General features: G+C 35.9%; 5 protein-coding genes across 5 annotated transcripts; 3 read left to right on the top strand and 2 right to left on the bottom strand.

The window, feature by feature from the left end:
• Positions 1 to 133: 133 nt before the first annotated feature.
• CDF1 (cell growth defect factor-like protein (DUF3353)) lies at positions 134 to 2,982 on the top strand. Its single transcript, XM_022279812.2, has 5 exons — positions 134 to 370; positions 457 to 542; positions 1,018 to 1,400; positions 2,577 to 2,653; positions 2,745 to 2,982. Exons 1-5 carry the CDS (start codon positions 312 to 314, stop codon positions 2,893 to 2,895), a joined length of 756 nt encoding a protein of 251 aa, XP_022135504.1. The 5' UTR covers positions 134 to 311; the 3' UTR covers positions 2,896 to 2,982.
• Positions 2,983 to 3,786: 804 nt separating this feature from the next.
• On the bottom strand, positions 3,787 to 5,346 carry LOC111007312 (tetraspanin-11). Its single transcript, XM_022279629.2, has 2 exons — positions 4,749 to 5,346; positions 3,787 to 4,291 (listed from the first exon to the last, which is right to left on the bottom strand). The coding sequence occupies exons 1-2, from the start codon at positions 5,253 to 5,255 to the stop codon at positions 3,980 to 3,982; spliced, it is 819 nt and encodes a 272-aa protein (XP_022135321.1). The 5' UTR covers positions 5,256 to 5,346; the 3' UTR covers positions 3,787 to 3,979.
• A 2,206-nt stretch (positions 5,347 to 7,552) lies between these two features.
• Positions 7,553 to 11,085, top strand: ENO1 (enolase 1). The gene is made up of 7 exons (XM_022279137.2): positions 7,553 to 8,204; positions 8,942 to 9,249; positions 9,447 to 9,601; positions 9,694 to 10,011; positions 10,212 to 10,358; positions 10,453 to 10,503; positions 10,710 to 11,085. The coding sequence occupies exons 1-7, from the start codon at positions 7,759 to 7,761 to the stop codon at positions 10,773 to 10,775; spliced, it is 1,491 nt and encodes a 496-aa protein (XP_022134829.1). The 5' UTR covers positions 7,553 to 7,758; the 3' UTR covers positions 10,776 to 11,085.
• A 28-nt stretch (positions 11,086 to 11,113) lies between these two features.
• On the bottom strand, positions 11,114 to 14,823 carry LOC111007006 (2-aminoethanethiol dioxygenase, putative (DUF1637)). Its single transcript, XM_022279138.2, has 5 exons — positions 14,575 to 14,823; positions 13,402 to 13,553; positions 12,891 to 13,053; positions 11,609 to 11,809; positions 11,114 to 11,519 (listed from the first exon to the last, which is right to left on the bottom strand). Exons 1-5 carry the CDS (start codon positions 14,780 to 14,782, stop codon positions 11,392 to 11,394), a joined length of 852 nt encoding a protein of 283 aa, XP_022134830.1. The 5' UTR covers positions 14,783 to 14,823; the 3' UTR covers positions 11,114 to 11,391.
• A 904-nt stretch (positions 14,824 to 15,727) lies between these two features.
• Positions 15,728 to 18,510, top strand: MIS12 (minichromosome instability 12 (mis12)-like protein). The gene is made up of 7 exons (XM_022279001.2): positions 15,728 to 15,991; positions 16,082 to 16,139; positions 16,257 to 16,376; positions 17,089 to 17,184; positions 17,260 to 17,398; positions 18,067 to 18,195; positions 18,305 to 18,510. The coding sequence occupies exons 1-7, from the start codon at positions 15,870 to 15,872 to the stop codon at positions 18,364 to 18,366; spliced, it is 726 nt and encodes a 241-aa protein (XP_022134693.1). The 5' UTR covers positions 15,728 to 15,869; the 3' UTR covers positions 18,367 to 18,510.
• Positions 18,511 to 19,617: the final 1,107 nt, after the last annotated feature.

Genomic DNA, 19,617 nt, shown 5'->3' with positions numbered 1-19,617 from the left:
ACCCCAAAATATTGTGAATACAGTCGTAACAAGGAGTAAACTGGGGACTATGGTAATAGTAGCTAGCAATTTTCCATTGAAATCATCTCTGGCAAACGACGACGTATTATGTGTGGTGGGTGAGTACCGAGCTAGAAAAGCACAAAGCGCATCTTCTGGTTCTCCTCCCTCCCATTCTCCAGTCGCCCGCATTTCACAAAATCCATTTCTGGGTTTTCACCTCCATCCCTCATGCTCTCCATGAAACCCTTAAATTAGGGTTTCGTTTTACTTCCTCTGCGTTCTCTCTCTATCTCTGAAGAACAGCAACAATGGCTTCCGTTTCGCTAACTAACCTCGATTTGGCGGCCCCTTTCCTCGGCCAAAAGCTGTAAATTCCTCTCTCTATTGTTTCTTCAACTTGGGAATTTAACGAGTTATGGCTTATTTGTGTGGTGCGTTTCTGTTGTTTTCCAGGTCTGGTCGCGTTAATAGGGTGAAGGGCAAGCCATTTGGTGTGTTGTTTAAAACCCCCAAGTGTGTTTTGGATACACCGTATGAAGGTACCTTCTATAATCTTTTCTCTTAATTCTCGAAGCAATTTTGATTGTGCGTGCTTAGTGTAATATGGGGCTTCCCCATCCTCTGTTAACTCCTGCGGCAGAAAGTTGAATTGCGTGGTTCACTATGTTGCTATAGGATATAAATTGTAAGTTGGGAAGAATGAATATTTTGGTTTTGGGTGTTGAATTCCCGTTTTATGATCAATTGTCTGGAGCCCAGACAGCGTCGTATTGATTGATCATTGCTGCTTGAATTGCTTCCCTTCAGTCTGCTTCTCTCTTTAAAAATGATGTGATTGTAAGAACTTGGGGTTTTCTTAGTTTCTAGAAATTAATGTGACATTATATTTGATATAGTTACCTTGATTATATAGCTTGGGTGTTGAATTCCCGTTTTTTCCGGTCTTGAAAACATTCTTTGTTTTTCATGGCTGCTATTGTATTGTTAATGCTATTCGTCCTTAATTCATTACAGGTAATGTCACAAAGTTCCCTCGAATTCGTGTTTGGGACCCATATAAACGCCTTGGTGTTAGTACTGCTGCTTCGGAGGAAGAAATTTGGAGTGCACGGAATTTTCTTTTACAGCAGTATTCTGGTCATGAGAGAAGTGAGGAATCTATAGAAGCTGCTTTTGAGAAAATATTGATGGCAAGCTTCCAGCATAGAAAAAAGACAAAGATTAATTTGAAAACCAGGTTGAAGAAGCAAGTAGAGGAATCACCGCCATGGATTAAGAACTTGCTCAATTTTGTGGAACTTCCTCCGACCGATGTTATTTTCCGAAGATTATTTCTTTTTGCATTTATGGCTGGCTGGAGCATTATGAACTCTGCTGAAGGTGGACCTGCTTTTCAGGTCAGTTCATTATTCCTCCAGTAAACATATTTGTTTCTTTTTAGCAACTTCATGGAATCATGGTTATTTTAGCTTCTTCGACTGTTACAATGTCTTCATTGGCCTCGATAAGGGTGTCTCCGTTTTGAAGTAATCAAAGGCTATAGAATCGTAACTGTGTTATGTATGTTAGAGTGGTAAATGAAGAAAGGGTACATGGAATTATGCCATAAAGTGGATGCTTATTCCCTTATCATGTCAACAATTCCTCCAGACATTAATGATAATCATTAATAACCTTAAGGATAGGAGAAAGGGGGAAAGCAGAGAGAGTTCATGGTTATAATTTCATCTTCACCGGCCACTATAACATTGTAGTCTATCCTCTCCTCTAGTTATCCTTTTTGTGACAGTGATTGTAGCTTCTTTGAATTCAAATTCTGAATCTAGATTATCATCAAGGGAAAATAATGTTTTGAGTTAGTTCTGCTATGTTTTGCAAGATTTGGTATTAAAGAGAATACTTTCGGATGAAGATGGGTGCACAGGATTTTTGAAGAAGAATTATAGATTACTAATTTGAATTTTTCCTGAACTGTATATATTCTTGTGCTTTATGGATTTAAGATAAAGGCTCTGCTATGCTTGGCTTGTTAATCCACTAATCCTTTCGACAGAATTCAACCTTTGAATGTATGCTGTGAACTTTGAATTGGGTTTATATATTATATCATATTCAATAAGTGATCAAGATGCAGGAGTTTATCTTAGCTTTGTTGCTCTTTCTGTTTAGTCAAGTGTTTTTCGAATTATTTCACTTTTTTCTTCTTTCTTCCCATTCTTTGATTTAGATAATCGTGAGATGATGAGTACTTAAAGTGCTTATCTTTGCGTTGACTATCAAGTTTCTTGAAGAATGTAAAAGATATTTAGTTTTCTGCCAATCTCTCTTCCTTGTCAAAAATTTAATGATGGTCAGAAAAAGATGATGGATGCTGACTTGTGAGTATTGAGGTATTTTTGTGGTAAGATACCATTTGTATGCTGTGATATCAAAAATTACTAAAATTGCACTTGATTCCCCTTCACCAGTTTTAACATTTAATAATATCTGCATCATTTTAGGATATTGTAGAGAAGTTTTAGGGCATTGACAATTGACATCTCCAATTAAACATGGTATATCCATCAATGCAGGTTGCAGTGTCCTTGGCGGCTTGCATATATTTTCTAAATGAGAAAACTAAAAGCTTGGCTCGGGCTTCTATCATTGGGTAAAACCTTTACAAACTGCTGTTTTCATTTCATATCTTTGAACAAAAACCCAGTTACTCATCTGCTCTCTCTCTCTTTGCTGTTTTGCAGACTTGGTTCTCTTGTGACCGGTTGGGTATGCGGTTCTTTGGTCGGTCCAAGTATTCCTTCGGTTCTACTGCAACCGACATGGTCGCTGGAACTACTTACATCTCTAGTAGTATACGTCTTCTTGTTTCTTGCCTGTACTTTTCTCAAATAGATGTCTCAGTTACATTTGTTGCTTGTGCTTAGTTTATGATCAAGTAGTAATGAGGAATGGAATTAATGGGGGAATTTTCAGATATTATTGATTGGAGCTATCTGTCCTCCTCCCTTGTTCTTTGATTTTCATCAAAACTTTTATCACCATTTTAGTCTTCTAAATCTCAAAAAATAAGCCATCTGTTGGTGTGTTTCCCTTCAAAAAAATTCTGTTTAGCAGATCAGTAATTTTTTTTAAAAAAATTGAAAACTGTTCAGAAATGTACCCTTTGTCATTATGCCTTTATTTTCCCTGTATATTAATATTATAAAAAAAACAAACAAACATACTATACATTGCATTAAGGGTTTCTAAAAAATTTGTAGAAACGATAAAATATTGTTGCTGTTTAAGAATTTTGACGTAACCAAAATGATGCTTAAGAAAAAACGTTGTCGCTCAGATTTGTGGTGATTAATGGTAATGAGAAACGTTTCCATTGTGCCTGGTTACCATTAAGTTTTTTATCAGTAAAAGAAAGAAACGTGTAAAATAGATATTTTTCTAATTTTTTATAATTAAAAAACTTTAAAATTTTTATTAGCGGCACGTAATTGTTGTTCTAAAATTATTGCATAAGATTTAATTGTAATTAAGTATAGTATGAACTGAACCCACTTAATTTTAATATCAAAACAAAATTGTTATCCAATCCCTTGTTTTTATTTTTTTTATACAATAAGCAGCAGATGTGGTGATTTAAACTCATACTAATTACTGTTGTTGAACTAAGTTTATGTTGATTTTTTTTAGTACAATTGATATAATAGGGGTTGGAAAGAGTAGATGTGGGAGCAATTTAAATGCTTTATTTAAGTTGCTCAACATATTAAAATCTGGAACATGCTATGTACAACAAATTAGATTAACATAATAGATCCATACAAAGAAAAATCAGATTAACCCAATTCTACGTAGATCCAAATCATGTTAACAACGTAACTAACTTAAAGTCAATATAATATTAATATATATCAGTCAAATCTATCCATAATCTTCTTCAATAAATAAAATAAAAAAGACGCAACAAAATAATAAAATGTTAAGCAGAACCTGTGCGCTTGGTACAGGACTTATTGTTCCTTGTGGCGCAGCAGCCGATGCAGTAGACGATAGTGACGAAGGCAAGAACACAGCAGTTGAGAATGGCGAAATTTCTCCACTCCTTCCTTATGTTCGCCAGCACTCCTCCTTTGCACGAATCGCACCCGTAGCACCGCGTCTCTTGCTCGTTGCTCCATTTTCTGCAATCGCCCTCAGCCGCCGTACCCACCGGCCCCGATTTCGGCACCGTCCAGAACGTCGCATTCTTGAACTCGAATCCACACTCCGACGGCGGCTTACAGCACCCGGACTTCACCAAAATGTAGATCATCAAAACAGTTCGTTACCACAACGGTATGTATGCATAAAACATTAGAAGAACACAAATTCGGCTAACATTTAGATTTTAGAACACGAACACTTGGATGTTAGTAAAGTTTTAGTCCTAAATTTTAACATGCAACCGCTTCTAAACTTCCGTAAACATTTGTAACGGTTAATCTCTACTGGAAAATTTTCAATAAATTAAAAGGACGATCAATGATCGATTTAGACTGTAATTTCAAAATTCATTTAGTTCTTGAGAGTTCGAATGATCTAAGGAACTAGGTTATTGTAAATTTCAAATGTCGATCGAGATTAAATCCTTACAAATTTGTATTCATAAAACCATCACATACTAAATTTAGTCTACGAAATTGCTTTATCAAAATAAGAAAAGAATCACGAACACGGTGAAAACCCTAGGCGTAGGCATAAGTTCGTACCTGAATAGGCGACAAATTCTTCTTGTAAAACTCATCCCGTACTATAGGGCCATTATTACCTAGACTCTCACAGACCTTAGCATCAACCAAACAACTCCTTATCTCATCCCAATTCTTCGCATTCACAACATATTTCTGCAACCAATTCGAATAATCCCCGAGCCGATACTCCTTATATCCTTTCCCCGACACCGTCCTTCCGACGCCTTTATTCGTAACCAACAGAGCGAATATCGTGAAGGCGATTATCCCGACGATCAACAGAAACAGAACCGTCAGGTATATGTAGAGTAGGGAATTGAGTCGGCAGAAGGATCCTACGAGCCCTAGCAGCGACATGACGACGAGGAAGATTCCGAGTATTAGAAGAGGGTTTTGAATGACCTTCTGGCAATCGGAGACGCCGCCGCGGATGCGGGAGTAGATGGAGGCGCCGATTGCGATTAGGCCGACGGCGAGAGTGCAGCAGTTTATGATTCCGACCACCGTGTTGCTCAGGCGAGGCATTTCGTTAGAGAGAGAGAGAGAGAGAAGAGAGCGGAAGAGAGGGCTGTGCGCTGAATTTGTAACTGCGTAGTGTAATTTTCATGCAGCGAACGAACGGAACGGTTTATTTAATTTAATTTCTAGTTTTTTCTTTCTTTTTCTCTGTATACAGTTAATCTGCACGTGAACTGCACCCACGCACGCACGAAATGGATTGTGGTTTTTTTCCTTGTCTGGAATGTGCCACGTGGCAGCCGTATAGATTGCCACGGTTGTTGGACCGCCACGTTGAAATTGTCAAAATTACTGAAGCCCCTCCACTCCAACAGGGAATTGGTTCACGGTTTTCATGAAATGAAAACGAACTAGAATTTTCTTTAATTTTCTTCTTTTTGTTACTTTTATCTTCTGAACATTAAATTTATTTACTTTTAGATTAAATTATAACTTTATTCTAAGGAATTTCAAGTTTATGTCTTCGTTTACTTCAAATGATGTTTAATAAATTTCAGAGCTTTTAATTTTGTAGCTCAAGTATTCCAACGTTTTTAAAAATGTCTGATCGATTCCTAAATTTCTTTTTTCGTGTCTAATATGTTTTTATATTATTAATATTTTATTTAATAAATCATTGATGTAATTGACATTATTTTTTAAATTCACGAACTTAAAACCCAAAACTAAAAGTTTTTGACCTATTGATACAAAATTCAATTTTATGTCAAATAGATCCGTTAATTTTATAAAAAAAATGAATATATTAAAGAATACAATTTTAAAGTTCATAGATTTATAAGTTACAAAATTCAATTTTATGTCAAATACATCTGTTAATTTTATAAAAAAAAAAGGTAAATATATTAAAGAATACAATTTTAAAGTTATTTATAAGTTACCAAATAGTAAGAGTGTCTTTTTCTTTAAATAGGTGCCAAAATTTAGCAAGTCACTTGAATTGATCTAAAAAAGAAAAATAATGGCGAGTAATTACTCGACATAGTCCAAATACCTTTTAATAGTTCATAGTTGGATCGAAATTAGAAGGCCATAGGCCATGTCTAAACATTTTTTCAGAGTCTTGAATCGAGCTCTTGGCCCATGTCATTTGTGGGCTTTTTTGGCCCAAAATATATAGAAATGGGTCATCTTGTTAAAGCCCACAGAGGCAACTGCTCCTTGTTATGTTAGAATAGAACAGCCATCGGCTACCTAACTCGAGAGGCCCACATATTTCAAAAGTGGGTTTGTAGGACCCACCTCTCCAGCCTAACCCTATTTTAAAATAAAATAAAACAAAATTGAATACTTAGAATATAATTAAAACGTATTTTTTCGATAAACTAAAATCATCTTTTAGAAAAATCAAGAAATTTTTAGGAGTTCATCAGATTTTTTTCTATATTTCTTTGGTTATTCTATCCGACATGGTAATCCAGGGGGAAGATGAATTATTCTTAAAAGTGAAGAAAGAAGCTATCGGAAGGAAATTAGAGTGAAATTAAGTAGACAATAGAAAAATAAGAGATCTTATTGTTAGAACGAGATAGCTACTTTCAAAATATTAATCATACTCAATGAATATCTTAAAATATTGAATAAAAGGTCATCTCAACTACAGTGGTGAGTAAAGAATATCGAAAAATCAATTTAACTTATCAAAACTGACAAACGAGGTTGACCAATGGATTTTATAATGAATTCTATCGAAAATTACAAAACCAACTTACCGGTTGATTGGTTTGGTTCGAAAGTGATTTGTGACCAAACCGATCGACCTTCAATAATTGATTTTCAAGATTTTAATATTTTTCATCCTTTTTTCAATGTTGTTTTCTTCAATATTGTCTCCCTCCATCTTACATTATATTTTTCTTCTATTAGCATCTCCTTCTCTCAATCTCACTTCTGATGCTTCTCTCGATTCTCCTTTCAAGTCTCTCCACTTTCTCCACCGTAGCGTGATAGTAAGATTATTCTTTGTATTTTTTTTATTCATCTTTAGTTCCTATTTTAGTTCTTCTCCACTTTTCTAGCGTTCTTATTTGTAATTTTCTCTTTTAACATTCTTCTTCATATATATCGTTTTAAGCCAGAAATCGACTGACCAAACTAATAAGTCGAGCTAATGAAGGAAAGAAAAAATGGTCAGTTTCCATGCAGTTTTAGCATCTGTTTTGGTCAAAAACCGACTTGACCGACTAATGATCACCCTTGATCTCACACATGGTTGTGCGGAAAAAAAAGGGGAAATTTTTTTTTTTGAAAATTAAGGTTTGTTTTTCTTTTTTGGTTAAGTAGATCATACATGACCTGCCCACCTAACCTGGCGGCCGAATCTGTAGTGCGTCACTGTTCATCGCCAACAACAACAACCACGCAGCTCTGCTTTAAACGCCTTCTCCTTTTCGGCGGACTTTCCCACTCTCTCTCCTTTCTCTTTTATATATAATAAACATCCCATTCCAATTCCATTGCTTTCTCTCCCACCAAACCAAACCCATCATTTCTTCCCCCATCAATTTCCATGGCTTCCTTGTCTTCCCCACCCGCCATGAATCTCCTCCACCACACTCTCCTTCCTTCCAAATCCCATTCTTTGATTGCCTCCATACCCTCTTCTTCTTCTTCTTCTTCTTCCTCCTCATCCTCCAACCATCTCCGCTCCCGCGCCGTCCGCTGCTCCGTTGCTGTGGCGCCTTCCGCCGCCACCAAGGCGTCCAAGGAATACAAGTTGAAGTCGGTCAAGGCCCGGCAGATCATCGACAGCAGAGGCAATCCCACGGTCGAGGTTGACCTCGTTACTGATGATCTCTACCGATCCGCTGTCCCCAGTGGGGCCTCCACTGGGATCTACGAGGCTTTGGAGCTCAGAGATGGGGATAAAAGCGTTTATGGAGGTAAAGGCGTGCTTACTGCTGTCAAGAACATCAATGACATCTTGGCTCCAAAGCTCGTCGGCGTCGATGTCAGGTGCAATTTGCAATTACGTCTATCTAATCAAATTATTTCTTCCACTTTCAATGAATATGAACATAATTCTGCTCTCTTAGTATATACCTCGTTTGGAAATTGACTGCAGATCGGATTTTATATTTAAGTTGACCATCTATACCATGTCTTATGAATCCACTTTCTAGGACTAAAATTGCGCAAAGAGATTTATCTCTGAAACTTCAAATACTTACGCTGCCTTTTCATCCTGGTTGGGATTTGTGTAGAAGGTGTGAGTTCTCGGGTGTGTTTGGAAGTGAGAGTAGAATGAGTGATTTTGAAATAAGAGATTTAAGGATAATTGATTTTCTAAAATCACATCAAATACCTTAAAAATCAATTTAAAGTGATTTTAAACTTTTTAAAATCAATTTTTAATTTGCCATGATCAATGGAAAGCGAAAATGATTTTGACAATGGCAATCAAAATCACTCCCAAACAGATGATTGTTGCCAACAAGGACATGAAGGGAAACAAAAGACTGGAAAAATTTGTAGCTCAAACTATGTGGTTTTTCGTTGAACTTACTAATATGTACTCTTGACTGTGGAAATGTACCTCTTCTTACTTATGTCGTCAGTTGTTAATTGGTAGTGTTTTTATTCAATTTGTTCCTGAAGATGTAAAATTCCAAGCCTTTTTGTTGTTCCTTCTATGTGAAAGTTGTTTCGCCTTCCACTTCTGCTTCCTACCTAAGCTTGTCAACTTTCTCTAGAAATCAAGAAGATGTTGATGCAATTATGCTGGAAATTGATGGAACCACGAACAAGTCAAAACTTGGGGCAAATGCTATTCTAGGAGTTTCTTTGAGCGTATGCAGAGCTGGTGCTGGCGCCAAGGGACTACCGTTATATAGGCACATCCAAGAATTATCAGGCACAAAGGAGCTTGTTATGCCAGTTCCTGCTTTTAATGTTATAAATGGGGGTAGCCATGCTGGTAATAATTTAGCCATGCAAGAATTTATGATCTTACCAGTAGGTGCTACATCTTTTGCTGAGGCACTTCGCATGGGAAGTGAAGGTAAGAAGCTGCTTCTTTAAGTACTGCAATTTTCTTTTCCATTGTTACTGTCATAGTTTATGATAGTCTCATATATAGTCTTGTTTCTGACTTATAAGCATGATTTAGGGACCGTTTCTTCGACTTCTGTCGCTTTCTTACTTTCCTGTCATTAGCGAGTAAGAAATAGCCTGACTTTTGTGTTTTCGTATGAACAGTTTATCACATACTGAAGGGAATTATTAAAGCTAAATATGGCCAAGATGCTTGTAATGTTGGAGATGAGGGTGGGTTTGCTCCAAATGTTCAAGATAATAGAGAGGGACTGGTATTGCTAATTGATGCCATTGAAAAGGCTGGTTATACAGGAAAGGTACAGGATACTATATTTTCCTTTTTGTTTGGTATGGTGTAATTGTTTTCTTACGAGTCCTGCTAAGATAAAAAGGTTTTATTTTGATGCAGATCAAAATAGGAATGGATGTTGCAGCTTCAGAGTTTTTCACTAAAGATGGAAAATATGATCTGAACTTCAAGAAACAGCCAAATGATGGAGCTCATGTTCACTCAGCTCATGGCCTCGGCGAACTCTATAAACAGTTCATCAAAGATTTTCCTATTGTTTCCATCGAGGACCCATTTGACCAAGATGATTGGAGTTCCTGGTCTTCCCTACAATCTTCTGTTGATATCCAACTTGTAGGAGATGACTTGTTGGTTACAAATCCAAAGAGAATAGCGGAAGCCATTCATAAAAAGGCTTGTACTGCTTTACTTCTGAAGGTAAGAAGCCTCTTATTTGATTCTTCCGTTTCTCTCTGTTTCAAAATAATTCTACGATTCATCCTTAAAATTTCATTTGTTCTTTATCCCCTGAATCTTCAGGTTCTCCATTGACTTAGGCTGACCAATCTCTATATGCAGTTAGAAACATGTCATTTTGATACTGCAATTAGCTCATATGTTTGGAATTTATTTTGCAGGTGAACCAGATTGGATCAGTAACAGAATCAATTCAAGCTGCTCTTGATTCAAAGGCTGCTGGTTGGGGTGTGATGGTCAGCCACCGAAGTGGTGAAACTGAAGATAATTTTATTGCTGATCTTTCTGTTGGCTTGGCTAGTGGACAGGTTTCATTTATCTTCAGCTCTGCCATCTATAACTATAAAGCATCTATGTTGCTGCATAACATTCATAACTGAATATTGGGTTACTCTTTTACAGATCAAGACTGGAGCTCCATGCCGGAGTGAACGGTTAGCCAAATATAATCAGGTACAGTTCAAACTGTTTATCAAATTTGCAGACCTCTTCTGTAGGTTAACATTAACCAACTTGATCAGATTAACTTCCAAAATTAGTATAATGTTAAATGTTCTCTGTTTCCTGATGATGGTACTATTTCTTGAAATGTTTGCAAAGAGTTTCACCTATTGTACTCTAATTCAACACTAGTTCTAATTTTAAAAATGTGGATGCAGCTTCTTCGCATTGAAGAAGAACTTGGCAGCGTTCGCTATGCTGGCGAGTCTTTCAGATCGCCCTAGGAGGTAGAAAATTCAAGGGGACAGGAATAATGTACCAAATTAGGCTGGAGGTGGGCTTGATATAGAGAAATATAGAGGATTTCTGGAGAAACAATATGCAGAAGTTTCTTGTGCGACGTGTTCGGATTGACACATTACACAATTGAATCGAGTGTTACCACGAGAGGATTTAAATTTTTGTTTTGAACTATCCATGGAAATGTTTGTTACAAAGTAATGCAGTTTTCTGTCTTTTCTGATATGCAAACTACTATACTCAGGGTTTCTCTGAATTTAAAAGCTATTCCATTATAGAAACCTAATTCTCTTCTATGCTATGTCATCAAATATTGAGCAGATAAAAAATGCTTGCATGACGAACAGATACTCGCATGCTCTATTTCTCATTTTCCAAGGCCATCCAAGGAGCTGAAAATTGTTAATAGCATCAGCATTTCCATTACAACTTTATCATCAATACTGTATGATTTGAAGATTATGGAGGGGTAAAATGAACATAAAAGGCCACCATAAAAAATCAAGTTCCAACTAAGAGCTAATCTATTATAATTATGGGTAGAAGCAGATTTCCTGGTAGAGACTGGAAGACGCTCGACAATCCCAGATCTGTCAACACCTAAATTTGAATAGCAGGACCAGCATACATCCCCGGTCGCATATACAGGTCGTCGGGGGTTTCAATTTTTGCAAGCCAGGCATAATCTTCAATTCCCTCATCGCTTAGTTCAGGTCTGGATTCTGCAGCTGATTTTTGAAAAGCCACTGTGTCTGTGATTTGTTGATTAAATGAAAAACATAAAAAGTACAACATCAAAGGAGAAAATGTTACTTACAGAAAGTTGAATAAGGATTGTCATGGTAGTATGTACATCTTCTTCCTTTATCTTCGTCATAAGGAGGCGAGAGTATGTCAAGCACGGCACAGGGTGAAACTGCAGTGAAACTGTGCAGATTACCGCCAGTCTTCGGGTACAGAACTGATGTTGCACTTGATGCTGTTAGAACTTTATCAACTGCTAACTTTGCCAATCTTACTGCAAAAAAGATCTCTTTTAGATTTATTTCTATTGTCCTAGTGCCTGACAATATATTTTTTTTTAATAAGAAATCGAGCTTCCCTTGAGAGACAATTAAAGAATATATGCATACAAAAAAAAAAAAAATCCCAAAAAAAGGGACCAGTCTATATGAAGGGTCAGTCCAAAAGAGTAAATAATTACAAAAATCCTCCGAGACCAACGCCCACATGGAGGAATTAAATCTAATAATTTTCCAACTTCCTCCCAAGGCATCTCACGTCTCTAAAAATTATACTATTCCTCTCCGGCAAACATTCAGCAAAATATCCAACTTAGATCAACTCATGATATCAAGCTTCAGTCAAATATGAAATATTCATTCCATCAAGCTTAAAGATATAAAGAAAGAAAATAGTCATTAATCTATTGCTAATTGAAGATGGTATTGATATAATATTAATGCTAAACTACAGCTTCCCAATTCAGAATACTCAAATCAAAGCTTTGGACTGTCTAAAAAGTACTTATGAGCTAAAAATCGATATCCCATCTTTGTTTAATATAACCAAGGGAAATGCAAGCCAGTACATACAATCTGCTCATCTGTATAACATACTGAAAATTTGTTGCAACAGTTGTTTGAGCCAAAAAAAGGCAAGGAGAAGAGAACTGCATTCAGAAGGTAATGGCCAAGGGACAAGATCTGCTATCAATTATATCTTGAATATATCAAACAGTTACCTTAAAAGTTAGATCGAACGATCATAGGTTTGGTAAACTGCATAATTATCTACAATGTTTTCCATTTAGTGGGTCTTAATGATATATGATATTCATAGACTCGTGGTTCTAATTTTATCGATTTTATCGGCACTGAGTGTTCATGCTGTTATGATGAGATGTTTCAATCTAGTAAAAGTTCCTTTCAGATTTCAAGTGATAGACATTATCAATACTACGAGCACGACAGGTAAATCTGATGAAACTGTAAAAATAGAATAGTAGACAACCATCAAGACAAAATTCAAAATGATCTATCACCATTCATCGATTATTAACATACGTCTTGAAAACAAGTTGATAATGGAAATCAAACCTGGAAAATATGTGGAACCCTTGCTTTCCTGAATGAATGCAGGTTCAACCCAGTCATAGGCTTTCACATGAAGAGAACCATAGAGAACTTTGCTGAACACAGTCATCCCAGGATGATCATGAAGGGGGATCACTGAAGAAGTAGGAAAGCAGAATATACATATCTGCATCGTGGCAATAAGTAGACTCATAAGCGTAATTATCACTTAAAAGGCTTTAAAGGAAACTAACCAAATCCCATAGCTAAGGCGAGTCATTCAAAGATGTTGTTGCTGATAATTTCGACATTATCTTATACAAATAATGTGTTTTGCCTTTTGATTACATAAGCGATGTAACTAGCTCATAGGATGGAAGTTTCAGGAAAAGTAACCATATCTCTGGTTTAAGAGCAGAAAATTTCCCGTGCCTGATTTTTTTCTTCCTAAATAGAACTCAACAATGAATATGTATAACCAAAATCCCAAGCTACAAAAAGTTCCCATTTAAGAAACGGGGTGGATGGGACTTACTGTAAAACTTTCACCTTCAAATATATCGACATATGTTATTGGCTGAGCCCACCGAGCTATCCTGTTGAATTGGTTCAGTCCAAAAAGCCCATGCCCCCGGTCGTCATCAATATTCTCCTCTTTAAGCCCAACATCACCGGGGCCAACTGTGTCTGTGAAGGGAGCATACAACTGAATGTGTCAAAGAGTGGAGTCTAATGCAGCACATAAGGTAATCTGGCCTACTTGAAGAAGCTTTTAGTTTTTTAAACCAGCAATATTCTTTAGAACAGCAGCCTGGACTAGATTCAGAAAAGACACAAGGGAACATCATAATAATTGATGGTCTTGCTAATTTAGCAATAAACCATTCCTCAAAGTGAAAATTAAGAAAATATAGACACATGCACCCATCCATTGATTGAAATCCTCAATCATCATTGTTTGCACCAAGAATTACAGAAATAGTAACTACTGGAAACATCAGAACATGACCATATTTTCACTCCAAACAATTGAATGCCTATCATTGCAGATATACTTCACACAAGTCACATATAAACTAATGTTAGGCTTAAGACTGGAGATTCAAGAACAGTTTGAAATTGCTTATGACTGGAAATTCAGAGACCTGCCATTTTTATTCACAAATCAACCCATGGGAATAAGTAATGTAAATTGTATGAATAAAATTGTGGCTTGGCTATAAATCCCAAGCAACTTCCACCAAATGCCATTGCTAATGTAGAAGATAAATATGTTCACTTCTAATTCTCGGACGGCTTGTGAGGTTTTATCCAAATAATTAACGATAATTTAACAACGTCGCAGCGAAATTAAACAACAGGTCCAAGCAGAAGCGACTAAAAGCACGTGAAATTCAGAAATTTCCCGCAATGTCAAGGTTTTCTCTAAAACAAATTCGTAAAGAAAAAAAAAAAGAGAGAGAGTGTGAGTGAATTATACTCTCATTCCAGCTGAAGAAACAGAGTGAGGGTCTTGAGACCAACTAATCAATGATTCAAATCCATCAATTCCACCTCCACCCTAAGCAAACCCAGCATTAATTTACTTGAACTTTGAACCCAGAAGAGAAATTGAGCCAGAAATCATAAGAAACAACAAGAAAAATTGTCCGAAAATCAAAGTAGAACAGAATGCAGTAAAAATTTAAAAGAAAGAGAGAGAGATTACCCAAGAGGGAACATAGCTTCTGGACAGTTTGAGAAGAGAGGGGAGCGGCGGAGGGAGTTAAATTCTTCTTGCAGAAGTCGTAGATGGCCTGAACTTTGGAAATCCTCTCGAGACTCATGCTCGAGTACCTAAGAAACTGTGAGGAATCGGCCTTGTTTTGTAAAAATAGCCTGATCTTATCGGACAATGTACGGGATTTTGAGAACATTTCGGAAGAATTTGATAATTTTGAGAAAAGGAAAATATACAAATTTGTATTGAGATTATGAATCAAACCGCACCAGTCTGCTAATACGCACGATTTTTTATTTTTTATTTTTTTATTTGAGAAAAGGAAGACGCACGATAATTGATCTGACGTAAATATTAAAAAATCAACCATCAAATTTTACCTTTGGATACCTTACATTTGCATTTTCAATTTAATTTTATTGATGACTCGCATAAATATTGCAAATTTTATCTTAAAATTTATGGGATTGTATTTAAGGAATCGTTAAAAATAAATAAATAAATAAAAGATGATGTGCATTTTATGAATTTATAGAATATATATTTACTACGAAATTAAGAGTGAATGCGAATATAATTAAATGAACAAGAAATCAATCTCTTACTTATATTTGTTGTATTTTTTTAATAAATATATTTTGTATTAAAGAAAATATAAAATTAATTAGATTTCATAAAAAAACGAGACTAACTCTTAAGTTTTTTTTTATAAAATTTGCAACTTTTTGAAAAACTGATTATAGGGTCAATTGTATTTGTATCATTATGCTTGGATCGGATTTAATTTTATACTTAAACGAAATTAAAAAAAATTATCGTATCATTTTTTACGGATGATTTAATATAATATAAATTACCAAGGTAAAGATGGTTGAATAGAATAAAATATGACAATATAAACTTAATTCAATTGTAATCCGCACCCATTCTAACTGAGAGGTCACAGGTTATATCCTTGATATGTATTAAAAAAATGTCAGAATGGCTCTGCATAAAAGCAAGAATATAAAAAGAATATAAAAATTAAATTGAAATTTTGATTTTCTTTTTCGTCTTAATATTTGTTTAGACATTTTTTAAATTTAAATCCATGTCAGACTGTCGGTCTTTTCTCCGGTTCAGACCGTAAGCGCGACTATGAGAGACCCGCTCCCATCCCCATCAATTTCATTTTGGCGGCAAACCTCCATTTTCCCCAAAGCTTGGCAACTTGAATTTCTCTCGATTTGAGTCTCTCATCTACTTTTTCTTAGGGAAAAAAAGCTTATTTTTTAGGAAAAATTATGGAAGGAAGTAAGGGCGAAGCGGTATTCGATTCACTGAATCTGAATCCACAGCTCTTCATTAATGAAGCTCTCAATCTTGTCGACGATTTGGTCGATGACGCTTTCGATTTTTATCAATTGTATTGCTCTCTGTCTCGCATCGTCTCTTCAATTTAGTTTTTCAGTTTTGTTCGGTTAATTTGATTCTTGCGAATTCTTGTTACCTTCAGACAAGCATCAGCCACCTTGAAGACCGAGGGCGTGGATAAATCCCAGGATCTTATCATGGTGAGGTTTGAGTTATATTTCTGTCTTCCGATTGGTTAAGTTGGTACTCTGAAGCATTAGTTTGGAATGGGCACAATTCTCTTTGAATAAAATTGTTTATTTACCTTGTTCGTGTAGGGCATATCGCGCGTCCGATCGTTCGTCCATTCAGTTTTGGATAAGCGGTTGGCCATGTGGGAGAAGTACTGTCTGAATCACTGTTTTGCGGTCCCTGAAGGCTTTTCTTTACCCTCAAATGTAGGTTCTTCTATTCTATCTGTGATGAGGCCCTTACACTTTGTTACGTGAATTCGTTCTATTATTGTTGTTTTTGTAATTGAGTTCGTTGCCCTTGCTGTTCGAATCACTTCATAAGTGATTTATATTGAGCATGTAAGACGGCTACTTGCTTATGCAGCGAGTTGCCCACTTATACTGACTTGAGAACTTCCTCAATTAATTTTTAAAAAAGGCTCTATTACTATTTCATCATTGAGTTTCAAACTTTTGCAACATAGATTCCTCATTTTGATTGCTATATCTTAACGTGGTTCAGTTGATACTGGTCGTGACTGTATAAGATTTTCTAACTCTAAAAGTATTGTAAACAAGTGCCTGCTGCATTTTTTAGAAAAACACTGTGGTGTATCATGCTCCTTTTTCTTTTTTTCCCTTTTTTTGTTTTGTCAATCATATCTGAATCCTAACCTCTGTGAGGTCTAGTTCGACTCCTTTTGTTGTGCATCAATATAGTTGCGTGGGTTAGCAGTGTTTCTGTCTGTTTCACTGGGATCTCATTCGAAGCCTTGACTATTGTCAAGTTGCTAAATTGTCGATGGTTCCCTTATCTTGTTTGAGAACTTTGAGTTATGGTTAATTGAGTCTATGTATTCTCTTATTATTTTTCTTCTTCCTATGCAACAAACCCATTTCTAATTCAGATCGAAATATTTTCCTTAAGTTGTCTTAGGATGAATCACCTGCCGACACTTCGATAAGTCATGATTGCCTCTATGACGTGGGTCTGGATACAGAGTTAGATTCTTTGAGGAACAGGCTCTCTGAGGTAATAATTGTGCCGCATGTTTTTTACTTCTCATGTTTCTGTACATAATATTTCATAAGAAAACATATTTTTCAGGTCAGAGAAGAGAATGTTGTATTGAACCAAGAACTCCAAGCTTTAGAAAGGCAAACTGCTTCCAGTAACTCACAAATCAATCATTTCAACGAGGCATTAGAATTATACGAGGAGACTTCAGTGAATGAGAGGTTCCAGGGTAATTAAGTTGTGGTTAAAAATCGTTGTTTGCTCGTGCACTGTTAGATATCTTATAAATAATTAAATTTACCCTAACCCTTCAAGTTAAACTTTTGGATTTATTGGTAGGTTAATCATGTTTAAAATGCACTCCTGGGCTTACATATGCATTATCCTAGTAGTATACTCATGAAGGCTGACCCATAATGTCATATGCAATTAACGTATGAAGCTGACTTATTTTATTTTTTCTTATAAGGAAGTTTTATTGTCAGAATTGGCTTGGTAGACTAAAATTTCTGTAAACACTTAACTTTCTGCTCTGAAGGATCTTATGGCCTGCATTTCTCCTTGTGACGCAAACTGTGATACATACAAAAGAATTTCAGTGAACATCTGCTAAATCGTTACGTTCTGGTTTCATTTGGGCAATTTTATTTTACATCAAGGAATAGATTTAGTGGATATTCCTTTTTGTTTCCCCTTTTCAATTGCTCATTGCGTAAAAATGGAACTTTAGTCTGTGAATTCTGTAGTTTCTCTAGCTATTTTCACTCTAAAGGTCACTCGGGACAAAACTTACTAATTTGCATAAATTTTCATTGTACCGAAATTTTAACAGTGGACAAATAAAACCTGTTCATGATTCATGGAGATAAAATTCTAACATATATCAAATTTCTGCAGAAGTGATGAACACTGCTTCGGAGCTCCGAGCGAAAATAGGAAAGCTGAAGAAAAGGAGGATAGAGGAATCCAAGCTCACTAAAGTAGAGAAGGTTCATACAAATGGCGACATGTCTCACCATCACAAGGGTAAGATTTTCAAGCTACTTCACGCATCAATCAAGTTGGTTTTAGCTTTGTGGGAAGGCGAATACAATATTGTTCCACATGATATTTGATGCTTGTTTCTGCTCTGCAGGCTTCTCTAATGCTAAGCTTGATGACATTCAAGAATTTTTAGCTGATTTGAAGACCCTTTGAACTTGTATCATTATGACATCAACCTTAGTGTATATGAAGCTTGCTGTGAAACTTGTCGCTATGAATTCTTCAATGTTTTAACTTGATTTAGCTGTGAGATGTTCCAAACCATTTTTTTATGATATACCATTTGAGTTGATGACATTTCTTAGCAGCCTCCTTTGAGAGTTTACAGATAGGCCATTAATAGGTGTTGGGCTCAATCCTATTTCGAAACTTTTACTATATATCCCCATCAATTATTGTGATTTGCATTATCAGGTCAGCATGATGGTTTCAGAAAGTACATTCGCTGGTTTGGCTCTTTAATTCAGCTGGCTTAGATGGTATGACTTTTCTGCTTGCTGTTTATGGCAGTCTTGTACGAAAGCCTCCATGTTCCTCATTCAAGGCCAATAGTTTTACTTCTTTATGCCAATGGAGGAAAGTTTTTCCACCCAATCCGCAGCATTGGGAGACCTCACCCCCTTGGTCGACGTGTGGAGTATTGAAATTGACATTTGTTTTGGTATTCATTATGTAATAGGAATCCGTGTTATCAAAGCAGCGAGATTCAACCAATTTTTGTGACCGTTTTATCATTGAGAAATAGGACTTCGTGAATTATAAAAGGATATCGAGCTGCTTCTCTACATGACCTCCCAATAAAAAATTAAGTATTGTGGATTATTCAAGAATTGAAATCTAGTTTCTTTATAATAAAAAATATATCATCTTGTAACTTTTTTTGTTCATATCATGATTTTGCCTTTATAAATAAATCTTTAACATGGGTAGATCTCACCTCGTTTTTAATATAATAGATGATATTGAATTGAACGTTACTTTAGTGAAAGTACAAAGACTAAATGTGTTTTTTATCCTACGTTATTGTTTTTCTCCCACATGCCTATCGCCTAATACAAAACCACCGGCTCAGAAATTTTTTTTAAAATAAACTAGTACTTTTTCAGACTATTGTTTTATGTTTTGTTTTCAGTGAAACTAGGACCGTATTATCATTTTCTTTATTAGTTCTTATTTTATTGTTTTTCTTTAGAATTAATGAAGTATCGATCCAAAGCAATTTCAATTCTGAACTACAAATATTCAACGCAAAAGAAGCTTACTCCACACACTTCCTTTGCTCATCCAATAAGCTTTACAATGGGATTCCAATTCACTACTTAATACTCCATTCTCATTTACTTCCATTTGCAGTCCAAAATCTTCAACCCGCCATGGCCAAACTAAAGAAGAGAGACCAAGCCC

Source organism: Momordica charantia (genome assembly GCF_013281855.1).
Source record: "Momordica charantia cultivar OHB3-1 chromosome 6 unlocalized genomic scaffold, Mcharantia_2.0 BLBB01000006.1, whole genome shotgun sequence".
Lineage (NCBI taxonomy): Eukaryota > Viridiplantae > Streptophyta > Magnoliopsida > Cucurbitales > Cucurbitaceae > Momordica > Momordica charantia.
This window is presented reverse-complemented; position numbering and strand designations above follow the sequence as displayed.